Source organism: Chanodichthys erythropterus, chromosome 5 (assembly GCF_024489055.1).
Source record: "Chanodichthys erythropterus isolate Z2021 chromosome 5, ASM2448905v1, whole genome shotgun sequence".
Lineage (NCBI taxonomy): Eukaryota > Metazoa > Chordata > Actinopteri > Cypriniformes > Xenocyprididae > Chanodichthys > Chanodichthys erythropterus.
In genome coordinates, this window is record NC_090225.1 from 8,895,678 (window position 1) to 8,912,031 (window position 16,354).

The window sequence follows — 16,354 nt, forward strand, 5'->3', positions numbered from 1 at the left end:
ATCAAAATGCTTAAAACAAGCAAAATAATCTTCTTTCCATTTGAAATCTTCTTGTTTCTGTCCCAAACAGAAACACGATTATTTTTCTTACCCCACTGGTAGATAATTTTGCTCGTTTTAAGCAAAAACTTACTTCATTTTGATTTTCTTTTTCCAGAAAACATGAAAAAAATATCATGTCATTTTAATTATCTAGTAAACACGTTTGGATTTAATAAATTTTAGATATATTAAGTCTGGAAACAAGATAAAAATACTAAATAAGAAAAGCATTTTTTGCAGTGTAAAGATCATGACATGCCTACACTGATTCAATGTCTTTACCATCTTTTGATGGATGGACAAAAATGAAGAGAGAATATTAAAAATATCTCCATTGCTTTCCAAAGATGAATGGAAGTCACAGGTTTGGAATGACATGATTAACTGATGACAGAGTTTTAATTTTAGGCAGGACTATCCGTTTGGGAACAAAATGTCATGAAAGACGCAAGTTGCCATGCAATATTAATTACATCACCAAATTACAGCATTTGCTCGCTCCACATTCCCACACAGCTTTGTGCATATTTAGAAATAAACCTTTCCAAACAAAAGGATGCAAATGCACAGGTGCAGAAGACTGTCTTCAGCTGAGAGCGGATTGAGTGGCGGCGCAGCCTGCAGTAGGTGGGCAGAGTATTACAGCACAGCTGGTGTACTTCAGTGTTTGTGCTCAGAGTGTGAAGGTTACTGCTGGAGGAGCTTCTGTTTGAATAGACTCCTCATGATGATGGGTGACTGCGAACACCAGCGGAAAAGATGTTCCATTTCCACTACACAAGCCTCTGATAAACGCTCTGGATAAAAGATCAGCACTACAGTCTGCATTCTGTTTAAAATGTGAGTTGAAAGCCATCATCACCTATGAATCAGTGTGGAACTGCGCCACTACCAAACACAAAACTAACCAAGTAGTCGATAAAGAGGATCGCACAGACATTGAGGAAGAAAAAAACCTGAATCATGACACAGTTTCACATTCAATACACACATGCACATTTTAATATTAAATGTGAATCTTACCTTTTGAAGGCTTGTTGGATTCAGTTGAGTTTTATCAATCATTTTTATTGCCACCTGAGAAGGAAAAATGTTTGAAAACTTTTAAAGTGGGATTAAAAAAAAAAAAAAAAAAAAATCATTCAATTATATGCAATACCATTAAAAAGTTTGGAGTTTGTTAAAGTTTTTAATGTTTCTGAAATTCTCTTATGCTCAGCAAGGCTGTGTTTATTTGATCAAAAATACATTTTAATCAGCAATATTGTGAAATATCACAATTTAAAAAACATTTTTATTTTAATACATTTTAAAATGTAATTTATTCCTGTGACAGCAAAGCTGAATTTTCAGCATCATTACTTCAGTCTTCAGTGTCACATGATCCTTCAGAAATCATTCTAATATGCTGATTTGCTGGTCAAGAAACATTTCTAATTATGAATGTTGAAAATAGCTGCTTTATATTTTTGTGAAATCAGTGATGCATTTTTTTTTTCTCAGGATTCTTTGATGAGTAGAAAGTACAAAATAGCAGTATTTATTGGAGATGGAAATCTTTTGTAACATTATAAATCTCTTTTGATCAATTTAACACATTCCTGATGAATAAAAGAATTCATTAAAAAAAAAAATCTTACTGACCCCAAACTTTTAACGGCAGTAAAATTACATACATTTAACAAAATGTACATTTAACATACTTTTCTTTTTATAATTACAGCATGACTAAATCATAGTTTTATGATACTGCATTATATTTACTATAAAAGTACATTTTTCTGTTCAGCTGAGTTTTAATAAGTGTTGCAATTCAAAAAATTCCAAAAGGAAACATGAAAGCAGAAAAGCAAACGTGTCCATCTCTGGAAAACCCCCATTGCCCACCGTGTGTCAGGAAACACACTCATGACTCCCGACTCCTCACCTCGCTTCCTGTGAGGATATGGCGAGCCAGTTTGACCTTGGCGAAGTTGCCCTTTCCAATGGTTTTTAGTAGCCGGTAATTTCCAACAAGAGGGTGCACATCATCCAATCCTGAGCCAGAATTTCGGTTTCGACCACTCGACCTCACAGATCGAGAGGTCACCTCCCCTCGGCCATGGCCGTTCGTTGTATGCTGTAAGAATTCAAGAACACATGTAAATTACAAAACAACAAGAACAAAAATTTTAAACTTAAAGGAATAGTTTACCCAAAAACTGAACCTCAAGCCATCCTATATGACTATCTTGTTTCAGACGAACACAATTGGAGATATTTAAAAATATAACGCTTCCAAGTGTTATAATGGTAGAGAATGGGGGGACGGCGATTTTCAAGGCCAAAAAAATCCATCATAAAAATAATCCATATGGCTCCAGAGGGTTAATAAAGGCTTTTTGAAGCAAAGTGATGGGTTTTGGTAAGAAAAATATCCTTATTTAAAACTTTATAACCTAAAATAACTAGCTTCCAGCAGATGACCATATTGATACTGCGCAAATCAACCTGTATCACATGAGTAACCCCCAACGTGATGTATGACGCAGGATATAGGAGTATTGTAAGCTTAGATGCCTCTCGTGGTTTAAACAAATAGGGCTGGGCAACAAACTCAAGCTCCTCTTCTCTTATATTGAAATGTATCCTACATTTCTGTATAAAAATTCTTGTTTTAGACTTGTAATTCGTGACCGGTGTTTTATTTTTCTCTATCCTCTGCGCTTCCGTGTTCGTCAGGTTAGGGGTCACTTTTCCGCCTTAAATCGATGCGTACGGCCATCTGCCAGCAGCTAGCTATTATAGTTAATAATGTTTTAATTATGGATATTTTTCTTACCAAAACCATTCGCTTCACTTCAGAAGGCCTTTATTAACCCCCTGGAGCCGTATGGATTATTTTTATAATGGATGGATGCCTAAATTAGGCATCAAAATCATGTCCCCCATTCGCTGCCATTATAAAGCTTGGAAGAGCCAGGATATTTTTAAATATGTCTCTAATTGAGTTAATCTGAAAGAAGATAGTCATATTCACCTAGGACGGCTTGAGGGTGAGTAAATCATGGGATAATTTTCCTTTTTTGGGTGAACTATCCCTTTAATCCCTCCCAAACTTTCCAAATTATAATTTCAGTCTTGCTTATTTTATCCCAGAATTCGCCCTCCAGGAATTTACACAATTTCCGCCAGTCATACAAAGACAAGATATTTGGCAACAAACACAAAAGTTCCCATCAGAGCAGAAATCACTAATATTGACTCCACCCATGCAATTTCAGATTAGCAGTCGCATCAATCAACACCCCAACAACATTTTATTTATTATTGTGCCACTGTCACAAATAAAATTATACCATGAGTCATCAGTATTTACATTTAGCTACTACTTTTTCAAAGACGTCAAAAAATGTTTTACAAAAGTTAATCGAACCATGTCTGAAATTGAAAACACTGATCAGAAAAAAAAAAAAAAAAAAAAAAAAAAAAAAAACAATATAAATTAATCCCATTACGCTAACATTTCCCAATGTCTCTTGTAACCTTGTGACAGGACCTCTGTGCAACATACACCAGGTTAGAAATAACAGTGAGACTAAATGAATTGTTCCATTCAGAGGTCATGAGCTCAACAGGATGATGTTTAGTAAGTCAGTGAGAATCATGTGGTACTAACACCTCTGTATGTAAGGGTACGCTGACACTGCGCTATACAATGTCCCCACTAAATCCTGCATATTGTCCCGGACGCCCGACTTGACCGTTATCCACAAAGCTCTACCTAATAAGAGTTATAAATCCACCAACAGTAACATTTGATAACAAATGTTATACAACATAACCACAGAAATGACACGACCCCCTGCAATAAAGCGCAAAGAACGATCTTGAATAAAGGTCACTTACGCTTATGCTTGCACGATGCCTCATATTAGATTGTGATCCTCTCATTTTTGTTTTTGCAAGTTAAATGGCATTGAACCAAACAGCCCTATCTTATCTTTTCTTTTCTAACTCATCAATACTCTCCCATCCACCAACACCGATACTGACAAGCTGCATCACTGCTGGAGTCTTTTTGACACCCAATGTGTGTGTGTGTGTGTGTGTGTGTGTGTGTGTGTGTGTGTGACAGAGATTTTTGGGGCGGGTGGGGCTGAGTGCATGGGTGATTGATACCTCATTTGACTTAATTTCCCCCATCAAAGGTGAGTGAGAGTTGTGCATTAATATATGTTTATTCTGGTAAGACACTATAAATGTTGATAACATTTAATAACCTATACAGATAGATAGAAGAACAATAGACAGAACAATAGATCAATAATTGAGCGATAGACCGATACAGATGACAGATGCAGTGGAAAAGTCAAAGACCATAACTAAATGCTCATTCTTCACAGGCACCTTTAAGGGGGACCTGCATTAGCACGCGTGCTTATGTCACCTTCCCTCACTGCTGACGTATGAGCAGTAACCTATAGGACAGACTGACGCCAATGCGCAATATCTGCATCCTATTGGCGCATTAAACATGCAAACCCACGCATCACTCACTAGTGTGCAGGGCTTTAACTAATCAAGCATATGTTGCACGAATTAAGCAGAAAAGCAGCCAAATTACCGATGCCCTGGACCCCATGCGTCACTTCAGCCTGGTGCCCCATCTGTCCAAAGACTGGCACGGGACTGCTAATCCACTTAAAGCATATAAAACACTATATGGGATGCGACACTGCCCTTAATTCTGGAGGAAATGAGCTGAATGGTTTTAAAAGGCAGCTTCGTTTTGACCAAAAACGAAGCTCACTAAGTGTTGAGACACAGCCATGCAATGCGACTCGACGAAGTCGAATATTACACTAATAAGATGAATAAGGTATAAGGTATAAGAATAAGGTGATAGAAATGAACATAATTGAGTCAATTATTGCTGACTGTTATCCAGATATAAAAACATAAACAGTCTACTTACGTTTTCAGCCTTCCGCTCGTTGACGGTGGGCAGGGGGGTTCTTGTTGTTGACATAGTGTTGATGGAAAGCTGCTTTCCCGGAATTACAATTTAAGCAGCAGGTTTTGCGTTGCAACGAAGGGGGGAATATATCTGACCGATTACACGAGTGGTCAATACCATTGATTTGCTTCTAAAACAGGTAACAAAGTTGTTAAAAGTTTGGGAGAGATATTCCGGACCTTACTGCGTTTTATTACCGAGCGCACGCCATCGAATAGATCCCTGAAAAGCGAACGAGGCCGGTTAACTTGTGCACTGTTAAAAACATAATACTTTCAGGCCTGGCGTCGCTGTCTGCTTCATATTTCGGATGTCCGGTTCAAGTAAGAATAGAGAAAATTGCACTTCACGGGGCCTCCGCTGCGATCTCCCCCAAAGACAATCTGCTCATCGAACGATCCTTCAAATGGACTGTCCGGTACATTCACTGGTAACGGCAGCAGCGGGGTAAAGCGGGTAATCACAGGCGTCGGAGCCGCAGGGAAGTTACACTCGTTGACGGTTCCATTCCACCCGAACAGCCGCTTCTGTCGCCTCTCGTTCAAAGCGAGATCCAAGATGGCTGCCCAACAGCGCAGGAGTTTCGAGGCGAGCCCTGAGCGAGACAGAGGAAGTGAGGAAACAGAAAGATCCCTGTGCTCATTGGAGAGCGCCGCATCCCTCAGGGAGCTGTAGGTGTTCATATGGAAAAAAGGAGAAAACTTCGTCATACCATAACAACTGTGACACACCCTGTTCAATTGAAGTGTAGTTTTACCATGTATGGTTTGATCGTTATGGCAAATTAAAACAAAGTTTTTTAAATAATTGGCCAGTGTGCTTCACTCAAAATGCACTTTTGAGAAATATCATTAAACATATTGTACACTGACGTGAGATGGAAACTAGATTTATTATAGTCTTTCAGAAACAGCTGTTTTGTTCTACATGGAGCGGGTCGCCCCCTTGTGGGCGCCGCCATGTTGAGATCTTGACCTGGTGAGGAGGACAAAAAGTACATCCGAACAAAACAAGGAAACAAAACAATGTAACAATAAAACAAAAATATTCCTTACAAATGTTTTTTTTTTTTTTCTCCTCTTGAACGGACACAAAACATTCATTCTGTTTAATTCATAAATTTCATTTTAATATGTTTTGAATATGTTCTTCCACCTGAATCATCAGTTTACAGCAGGTTCTCAACCAGGGGGGCTTCAAGATAATTTAAAAAAATACTTAAAATAATTTTTTCTATATTTATTTCAGAATAAGTAAATAATAAAACATGTATAAAATCAAGTAAACAGAATATATAAATGCTCATTAAAGGTGCTAAATAGGATGTTTTGTTTTATACATTTTTGCAATATTACTTGAAACTGTCTTTACTAACTGATGAAAGACTATTTATTGGGTGCATTGAAAGGAATAATATTAATATACATCAACTGTGCACGAGGTAGGGCCTTAAAAACATCAGCCAATCGTTTACGCGATCATTGTGTAAACAATTGGCCCTCTGGCTTGTCAATCAGTGCCGTGACGTTCCTTGTGAGAGATGTGCCCGGCTGCGCGCTCCAGTAACTTTCCACACTCCACAGGCGCTGCATGCAATGTTTTTGTCAGGAGTAACAACTGCAGATTATGAGTTACCTGCGGTGAGTCCAACATAATGAATCCACTAACACGACACAGCGAATGCCGGTGGTAAACACTCGTGTTCCAATACTCGTGCACGAGTTTTAGGAGGCGTTCCCTTGGGTTGTTCTTACGCATGCGCTCATTTCAAAAACTCAGTAACAGACATTAAATTCTCAGGCAATGGAAAAAATCCTCTCTATCACCTTTAAAGGTACATCTCCATGTCTGTGACCATCATACCTGTTTACCAAGCTTTAATTACTGATCCTCCAATAAATATGACTATTAAAAAGAACACCTGAACATCAGTTTACAAATAATATACATAAAACATGACATATATTACAACGCTCTTATAGTTATTTTGGATAAATAAAAAAAACTATAAAAAATAAAAAAAACTGATAAAAACACTTGATAAATATGCATTGCTTTAATAAATAGAAAATTACACTGTTAATGTAAATATGCAAAATAGAATCGGTTTTGGTTGTTGCTGTTTTTTGATAGTGTAAGTAATGTTTATTTAACCTAAAAAGTGTAACTGGAACATGAATTTACATGAAAAACAAGCAAATAAAACAACAGAAAATACTCATTTCAGAATATTGCTGCATGCCACTAGTATATACAGATATTATCTACATATATGTGCAAGGTTAAATGTAGTGCAGACATTATGTCAGTAAGACTTGTTATAATCAAAACATTTTCAGGCTGCATTTGACATTTTAATTATATGTCAAAAGTAAATGTCATCAAAGACAGAGGAGCTCCTACAATGGCGGATCTCGGAGGAAAGGGGAAGTGCCTGGACCCCTAAAAAAAAAATGGTGGAACTTGGAGTCAAAGGAGGTTTCTGAGCCACTGATCTACAGCCATATGCCAGTTTAGAGATGAATCATCAGTTGTCAGATGTCATGATGTATGTTGCCATCTAGTGGCCATTTTATGCTTGACGTTCAACCATTAATTGTTTCCCACAATAATGGCAGTTATCTTGGATAAATGTTACTACTACACTAGCACTCTCAATAGATGTCTTAAGAACAGCCAGCCTGTGTTCTTTTAAGCCAATCAGAAATAATCACTTTTTTTTTGGAGTGTGGCTTTGATGAGAAGACATGTGGTTGAAGGGAGTGCTAGAAACAAATAATGCTAAAACTGAGATTTTTAATCATACATTTCACAGACTCTAGTTAAGAAATCAAAATAGACCATATAACGTACAGCAAAAACCTTTATTTTATGATTACAAGAAAAAAGAATCAGATGTACAGTATAAGCAAACCAATGAATCAAAGTCAAGCTCACAATACAACAAAATTGCTCGATACATACAATAAAGCTCAAAAGTTCTTAATACTTTAGCAGCAAGTCAATGAAAGAGCTATATTAAAACCATTCTTGTAAATCAAATTTAACCAAGGAGAAAGTGGGACAAAACAAGATTGGGGCTAAACAGGAGGCCACTGTGATCCATTTCATCATTACAACAGGAAGTAGCAAGGTTCCAGAATGGCAGCTGCTGTTTCACTTGTCATTTCTTTAAATGGCATCAATATCAAGGTCATCGTCCTCTTCAGCTTTCTCTGGCTGAACGGCCTCTACCTTTAGCTCTCTCGCAGAGGAAGAGTACACTACCTGAAGACCAGAGTGTTCAAATGAGAGGGATGAAGAATCAGAACATCACACAAGCCTTTCTCAACCTTTCTCTAATTGTAGCCCAGAGAAAACTAATGTAATTACACTAATTACAGTCCCAGGGCTCCTCCTAACAGTTAAAATATAAAGCAGTTTCTCTAATTAACTATTACAGATTAACAGTTTCTGTACGCAATTACACACACACACACACACACATATATATATATATATATGAATGAATGAATGAATGAATGAATGAATGAATGAAGAGTTTCACTGAGCATTTTCTTTTATCAGGCTCCTATGTTTAGGTTCAGTAATTTCACTTTTATGGCAATGAAAAGGTTATTAGTCAGTTATTGAAATGCCTTATTTTCAAAAATGTCACTTTAGTCAATTCATTGGTATTTAACAATTTTTGCAAAAACCTCCAAGTCCAACCTCTTTGGACAACAAGAGTAAAACGTTTGATTCTGTCAGTTTTACAGCAGAAAAAGGAAATCCTGTCATTGCCACTGTAACGATGGACAAAAACATGATTACCACTTGCAGCTTGGCAATTGAAAGCCGGCTCATACGCACACGTCATCTTGAAATCATATGATTCGATTTGCATGTTCTGATTGGTTGTTCTGTGGACTTAGAAGCTTTTTCTGACAAAGGGAAGTGGCGTATAGTGGTTTCTGCCAACAAACGTATAATTATGTGCGAAGAGCATTTGCTCAACATCATTTTTGATGAAGGTAGCATTTAGCGGCTTTTGCATCTGAATTCTTCATGTATATAGCAGAACAGGATATGGGATGGATATGGAATATATATTTTTCTTTTTCCCATATCATCATGGTTCACATGGAAGCTTGTTACAGGCATGGAATAAAATGAATTGTGACTTCTCCCCTAGCAACTGCAACTTCAGAAGGGGGGGGTGGGGGTAGTTAAAATTGCAAGATATAAACTTAATTGTGAGAAATAGTCAGAATTGAGGGTTTACGTCATTGCCATTTCATCATTACATCAAGTCTCTGAAATTTGCAATTGTGAAAAAGTCAGAATTGTGTGATAAGTCACTGTGATAAGATTTTTTTTTTATTCAGAAACAAATATATATAGCAGATATAAATAGCAGAAACAAGCTTCCATAGGCTCAAGTGTAGCTACACTACATTCTTGAGAAATGGCTGAAGCCTGAGGAACAACCAATTCTTCCAAGGCCCGAGATAAAAAATTATGCAGCTATAGCTAGATAAAGGGACAATCTGCTCATAAATAAGTTGAGCTAATCCAAGAGTTCAAAATAAAAAAAAATGGGGATGAAATTACCTCAACATTTTCATCATCTTCCTCCTCCTCTGCTTCACTCCCCTCACTCTCCTCCTCAGCCTCTTTCAGCCATTTGACAAAGGGAGCCGCCTTGGCATGGATCTCTTTGGCCAGCTCCTTGGAAACATACTTCTTTGATACCTTAAAGCAAAACAAAAGACATTTTATTCAAGATTCATAGTTCATACCAAACTTGTTCCTAATCTTATAACATGCTCCATCAATCCAAGTTGTATGTAAAATTGTGAAATGCACACCTTCTCTGCCCATGTGAGTATGACATCCTCCTCCAGTAGGTCTGCATCATAGAGGTCTTTGAGAACGATGGGCACTCGTGGCAGCAGCTGACTTTGATGAAGCTTCACCAGACACTCAAATCCTCCCAGCAGATACTTCTGAGCTTTCTTATCGTTGTGGCAGAACTGCAAGAAAGGAGAACTGGAACTTTCAGCACTGTGATTATGTGGTAAAACTACATACATTTATCAGATGTAAGCACTTAATTTGTCATCTTTCGCAGACAAGTATGTAGAGCTAGATAAACAGTTTTGCACCAGTAGAGCATTTTTAACAGCTTCATCTTCGATTATCTCAGCAAGTGAAAACTGGTAGATATCAAAGCAGCTGATTCAAAAGTGGCATTTAAATAGCTAGTCAAGACTTAAATTTAGCATGGCTTTACACAGCTTGTAGGCAGGTCTCAGTGTCCTGCTATAAATATTCATCTATCACTAGGCCAAGACAGAAACATTCAAAATCTGTCAAACTGAAATGTATTAGATGGAGCTAAGAGTACCTACTCAGCTTAAGGCAGAAATTAAATTAGCCAAAATATTTAATAAATTAACACAAGTGACAGGGGTGTTCCAATTAGTTCTGTACATGCAGATCCTGTGTGAGACAGTCTATCACATTTCAAATTAGAAGAGTGTTTTTTGTTTTGTTTTTTTGTTTTAAACTGTACCCGCAGAAAGTGACGTTTGTATTTCTTGATTTGGTCTCTAATGTTCTCGTCAAAGAGCAGTTCACTCAAGATGAGCGGTCCCATGGCTCTCACATCCAGCCTTTCTGCTTCAGCCAGAATCTCCTTATCGGCAGAGCCAATTGCTCCACTTTCTTTCTTTTGCTGGTTAGAAAAAGAAAGATGTTTGAATCCTAGTAACATTAATAGATCTTTGGTTATTTAAACATTCATGTTAATGGAATTTTAAATCTAATTCACATAAGGTAAACTACCATTGAAAAGTTAAGTCAGTAATTTTTTTTTCCAAAATGAGTAAAATGTTTTTGGAAACCTAGAGTGGCATTACTTACTTTGACAAAGTTGTAGAACATGTTGACCCTCTCTTCCAGGGGTTTCTCCAGGTCCTCGCTGAGGGTCAGGTTCTTAGCATGGTCACTGATCTCCTCCATACGTCGACGCTGGGCCTCCTCTGTGGTTTCCTCTGCCCAGTCATCATCGTCCTCACCATCCTACACATTACCCACAAACATACACTTAAATGTACTGGTTACCAGTTACATTAAATTAATATTCATGGGTATCTCTTACCACAACATCTGGTGCATCTATGTCATTATGGTTCCCAGCCTCGCCACTACCCGAGCCATTCTCCTTATCCTTCTTTCTGTTTTTCTTCTCTTTCTCCTTCTTCTCTTTCACACAACTGCTATCACTCTCTGCATTTCAAACAGATTAGATCTTAAAAATTGAGCTTATAAAGCTTATATGAAAAGCTAAGAAGTTTAAACAGCAAACGGTTTTAAACCTATTTTCTACAAACTTAAAGCATACATTTCTAACAGCAGTAGATGCATTTTAACACCCCGCAACAGCACCAACTCACCAGGTGGGTTTTTGAGGATGAATGTGCACAGTTTGTGCCGAGTGTCCAGCATTCCCCGATTACCACAAGCCTTGCAGGAGCTTCCGATGGTCTGCTTCTTTGGGTTAACATGCTGCAAATTAAACATCAGATACTATGAGGACCATTTCTGAAAATAAAAGGATTTCTGAATTGAAAGGTTTTAATTTTCACTCTTCAAAAACCATGAGAGGATTGGATTGCAGTGTTTTTAAACATCAGCTGAAAATGTGGAACTATGGAAGAAACTTGCTATTAAAAGGTATTGCAGTGGTTTATTCGAAACCGTGCAAGTGTTCACTGGCATTATTGGATAAAATCAGAAGTAGTTTCTCTTAAGTTTCTTTAAAAAAAATAAATAAATACATATACATAGTTTTAACACTTATAATTGTGTAAATTAAACTGTAATTAAAGCTAAGCTAAACAGCCACAATCAATATAAGAACAATTTTATACCACTCCAATATATAATAGAGACTTGCAGACTGAGACAGTTAGTGTTATTATTAGTTAAAATTAAAACTATTAAAAAATGTTTATCGAAATAAACTTGCAATAATATATAATTATTAGATGAAAAACTTAAAGCAAAAAAAAAAAAAAAAAACTTAAACCTAAGAAATTAACACAAGTGAAAAAAGTAGAAGAAAAAATAATGAATACTATAAAAAGACACACACATACATATATACGTACACACACACACATATACATATATACATATATATATATATATATATATATATATATATATATATATATATAAAAAAACAAAGTAAAATACAAATAACACCGCAAATGACTGATGCTTTCACAACCGTGGATATATTTTTAACACTTGTGTAGGCGTTATGAAAGTCAAAAGGACAAAGTTAAGTGTACTGAACATCACAAACCAACTGCCCTTGCCCCAAAAAGGCAAAAACAAGTTTAAGTACACCTGAGAATGTTCTGCAAACACTATCTGACCGACAGAAAAACTAAAAGTAAACAGAATCTTTAATTTTTAACCATGAGTGGACAAACTTTTCAGCAGGCCAAAACCCTGATTGTCAACTTACCAGGTCAGTCTCAGGATTGTCACACTCGGAGCACAGCACAAACTTGCGGATGAATCCATCCAGCATGTCCTGCAGTTTGTTGGCTTCATGGGATCCGTTTACGATGTAGCGGTCATTCTTAGCATCAAACTGAGTCTGCGCCCCCAACTCACAGCCAAAATACTTAGTTGGATCTAAGGAAATAGCAAAGAGAAAGGTATACATAATGAAACACTACTGAAAGAATAATAGCTATGATATAACTAGTTGTAAAAACAAACTTACAGGTTGGAGGCCTGTTCAGTGCCTTTGCAACATCAACCATGTTGACAATGACCGTCTTGATTCCATTCCCTTTGCCTTCCACCTATTAAGTGAAATTGACAATGGGAAAACTTTTTTTAATCTTCTCCAACTGAATATCTGTACGCAGAAATAATTTAAACTGTCAAATTCATACAGCATTCAGACCAAAACAAGTCTCTGGGGTACCTTGGCAATCAAACGGGGCATCTTGTACCGGTAGAACTGGTCCGACACATTGCGGTTGACGTTGACAGACATTTTGAGTGATCTGAAGCACTATCAGCAAGATAAGAAGATCTTGAATGGGATTTTTTGGGTATCTTCTGTCTGGAGAAGAGGGGATGACATAAACAACTGCAAGTGTGCTCGGTCTCTGACATGAAAAAGATCTTGCCACAGTGGCTGCAAACTCCTTGCTCGTGGACTAGGTTTCCTCCGCTCGCGTTCCAACAGCTGCGCAACAGCTCTGAAAAGCAAAGTGAAATACACTATTATACAACAGTTATTTCCAGTCCTTTAATTAGATAAGTAACTTTGCTTTCCACTTGGTGACACAAAGCTTGATGCATTGGAGTGTTCTGGAAGCCATTTTGCTGGCAGAAGAAATATACAAACTAACTGGCCAATTGTTGTATATGGCAAAATCACAGCACTATTTCTCTTCTACGCAACATTTGAATAATGTAGTGGATTCATGATTTGAATCAAGACTGTGACCATTTAGCAAGTAATTTTCATTTAGTAGGACTTTATGGAATAGTTCAAAAATATAATTTATTTTGAAGCAATCTATTTGCAAACAATATACATTTTTTAAAGATAAGTTAACATTCACTCTTGATCGTATCCCTAATAATATGCAAAATATATATATATATATATATATATATATATATATATATATATATATATATATATATATTATTCAATAATGAATTAAATGAGTCACGTAAACAAAGCGGCCTGTCTTTTAACATTTCTGTCATAAAAACAGTTGTCAAATATTATGTTTAAAGCTGAAGGTTGGTGCTGGAACAGCCAAAGCTTGTTTGACCGACATTGATTTTGACATTGACGAGCTGTTAAGACCACTGAGGCGAGACCAGCCTAGCAATTCAACTTTTAAAACTTTCTGTCATCCTGACAACAAACAGAGCAGTGCACCATCAAGAATATTAAATATTGGGGGAGAAAATTGTGTCATATCTGATTATTGAGGGGGGAAATTTTTTATATGTCTATGGTGGAAAGGTCCCAATATAATTAACTTTAGAATAAATATAATAAATTACTTATAATATTATCTCTGCCATCTGTTATTAAAGGCAAACAAACTTCTGGCTGTGAAATAAAAAAATAATTTAATAGAGTCCTTGATAAAGACACCAGCTGCACACGTCATCGACTACGTCAGCAGGTTTAGGTATGACTCAAGCCAAATGAACACGTGTTGAGGAATATATTTAAGAGCTGCAAGTTACGTGACAGAACAAGGTTTCCAATACCAAACAAATGTAAAATTACGATCACGTACTATTATGCGCGTCCATCGTTTAGTTTAATTGAAAGTAAGTTACATCAATCGACTTCAATACAGAAACCGTTGAGAGAATATTAAAACACACTGACGTGGGCTCTGAACTTTTCTTATTCAATTCACGTCAGTGTTTTAATATGCGTTTATAAATAATACATATGTAAATTACAGCGCATTACTGAGTCGCACGTATTGCACCCAAGGTCGATATACACATGGTTAACGTTACCCGCTCGAGCTCAACCCCCTCCGCTATTTTTACATCGAAATAAACACGTCGAATACCGACGACAGCCCGTAGATCACCGTAGATAATTAAAACACAGCAAAAACGCATTATGTTTAACAAACCTCAGAAAGAGTCGTAAAGTTGTGTGATCGTCGCGGTGGTGCAGAGTGCGTCACGGTTAGCGCGCAGCGGAGTGCGCAAAAGCACCATGACGCCATTTTGTTCCCCTCCGTCAAGCTAGTTCACACCCATTAGCTAGTTATAAAGCGTCCAAAACAATCGTTTTCAAGTCTTAGCTACCCAAAACGCATTTACAAATGTGTAATAGATATTTACAAAGCAGTTTATGCAAATGACCAATCGCATACTCACCGTTTCCGTAAAATAAAGACATAAACACAACGCTAGTCGTCCACCGACGGAGTGAAGGGTTGACAGTGGAGAGCCTGGAGATGTTGGGTCGTGATCCAAAGAATGTAACACGACACAACGGTACAGAGATTATACCTGGGAAGTGCTGAGCGATGCAGCCGATCAGTCGAGGGGTATCAGATTTCCGGAGAGAAGCTGGATTAGAAAAAGAGCTAGATTTGTCAAATGTAACTTGGCAACACACTTGCTGTGATACTCATAAAGCTAAACAGCTCTCCGCTTCGTCATGACAAGAAAAAAAACGACTTCTTTGACATTTATTAGTCTCAGATACTACGGATATGTCTGATACATGTTAATTTACCAGCATGTTTTAATATTAGGTCACGTCTTACCTTTCCAGAACCTTCTTTGCTCCACGCAAAGGCAGAATGAGTTGTGAGTGCTGATAATGGGCGTGTACCTCGCGTGCAATCCACATAACCCCGCCCACCGCGGCCATTCATTGGCTAAAATCCCTTCCTGTATTCAATTTCCTAACGCTGACTTGCTCCTTTTGATGTCAATCATCGCTGAACCATATGTAATCACTATTTATTTCGGTTTACGTTCTTCTCATGCAACTCATACCCCGCAATGGAGAATTATAGGTTATGTAAGTTAGCATAGTTGAGGCTTTTTGTAGCAAAGAAAATGCAACGTCCTTTTTAAAGCGAATTTTGACTAAAAATAGGAAGGGGAGTTCAGACTAGCAGTTAGGCTACTGTACCCAAATAGTCATTGCACAATTTAAATGGCTATGGGATGGAATTTGGATTAATGTGGTCATCACATACAAAACAGATTCACAAAAGATGTGAAAGGACCATAGAGTATTCCATATGTCTTTTGTGTTGTATCGAATGACAGTAAAAATCTTAGATAATGGTTCTTAACCTTTTTGACTACATTACTATTTTAGCATTTTAATTAAGAGTTCGTAATCTATAACAAAATGTCAATCATTTTAAAGGTGCTCTATGTAAGTTTTTGACTGTACTAAAGCATAAAAATACCATGCAGATATTTATTAAACATGCTGAGTTCACATACTCGTTTCTCTGAAAACTATTCCTATAGCCAGCTATTTTACTTTGGAATTTGCGTTCCGTGTCGGAATTTATGTTTTGAAACATGCAGCGAATTGCAGCCATGGAAGCAAGCAAACAAACTGGGTCAGAGATCGCAGATTCTACCTGACCTAAAAAGCTATTTGAACGGGAGCATATTAAAACACGATATCAACTCATCATAAATTAATAAATCAACTAATTATCTTACAGTGTGTAAGTCTCCTCGCCTTCCAATGTCAACTGAGCTCGCTCCTGT

At 37.2% G+C, this 16,354-nt stretch overlaps 2 protein-coding genes across 5 annotated transcripts in view; both read right to left on the bottom strand.

The window, feature by feature from the left end:
- mark3a (MAP/microtubule affinity-regulating kinase 3a) overlaps window positions 1–5,875 on the bottom strand; it is a 40,762-nt gene extending 34,887 nt beyond the window's left edge. Inside the window, exons 1-3 of one of the 3 annotated variants that reach the window (XM_067385925.1) lie at window positions 5,000–5,870; window positions 1,970–2,161; window positions 1,066–1,119 (exon numbers count right to left, since the gene is read on the bottom strand). In XM_067385925.1, coding sequence (XP_067242026.1) covers window positions 1,066–1,119; window positions 1,970–2,161; window positions 5,000–5,053 — 300 coding nt within the window. In that variant the 5' untranslated portion in view covers window positions 5,054–5,870. Of the gene's footprint in view, window positions 1–1,065; window positions 1,120–1,969; window positions 2,162–4,999 lie in introns of all 3 variants that reach the window. The other 2 variants (XM_067385924.1, XM_067385926.1) reach the window with 2 other exon arrangements.
- A 1,996-nt stretch (window positions 5,876–7,871) lies between these two features.
- Window positions 7,872–15,464, bottom strand: LOC137020417 (eukaryotic translation initiation factor 5-like). Of its 2 annotated transcripts, XM_067385928.1 has the most exons (12): window positions 15,382–15,464; window positions 14,987–15,181; window positions 13,035–13,314; window positions 12,828–12,909; window positions 12,564–12,736; window positions 11,482–11,593; window positions 11,187–11,314; window positions 10,949–11,107; window positions 10,599–10,760; window positions 9,892–10,056; window positions 9,635–9,775; window positions 7,872–8,308 (listed from the first exon to the last, which is right to left on the bottom strand). In XM_067385928.1, exons 3-12 carry the CDS (start codon window positions 13,104–13,106, stop codon window positions 8,213–8,215), a joined length of 1,290 nt encoding a protein of 429 aa, XP_067242029.1. In that variant the 5' UTR covers window positions 13,107–13,314; window positions 14,987–15,181; window positions 15,382–15,464; the 3' UTR covers window positions 7,872–8,212. The 2 variants fall into 2 exon arrangements, with proteins under 2 accessions (XP_067242029.1, XP_067242030.1); XM_067385929.1 differs by lacking the exons at window positions 14,987–15,181; window positions 15,382–15,464 and adding an exon at window positions 14,737–14,867.
- Between the last annotated feature and the right edge of the window lie 890 nt (window positions 15,465–16,354).

What these genes read in the sequence shown, in the direction of transcription:
- LOC137020417 (XM_067385928.1), bottom strand. Translation starts at nt 13,106, where the DNA reads ATGTCTGTCAACGTCAACCGCAATGTGTCGGACCAGTTCTACCGGTAC. An exon ending in TGCCCCGTTTGATTGCCAAG is followed by an intron (nt 12,910 to 13,034) that starts GTACCCCAGAGA and finishes TTCACTTAATAG; the next exon opens with GTGGAAGGCAAAGGGAATGG. An exon ending in CATCCTCAAAAACCCACCTG is followed by an intron (nt 11,315 to 11,481) that starts GTGAGTTGGTGC and finishes TTTGAAATGCAG; the next exon opens with AGAGTGATAGCAGTTGTGTG.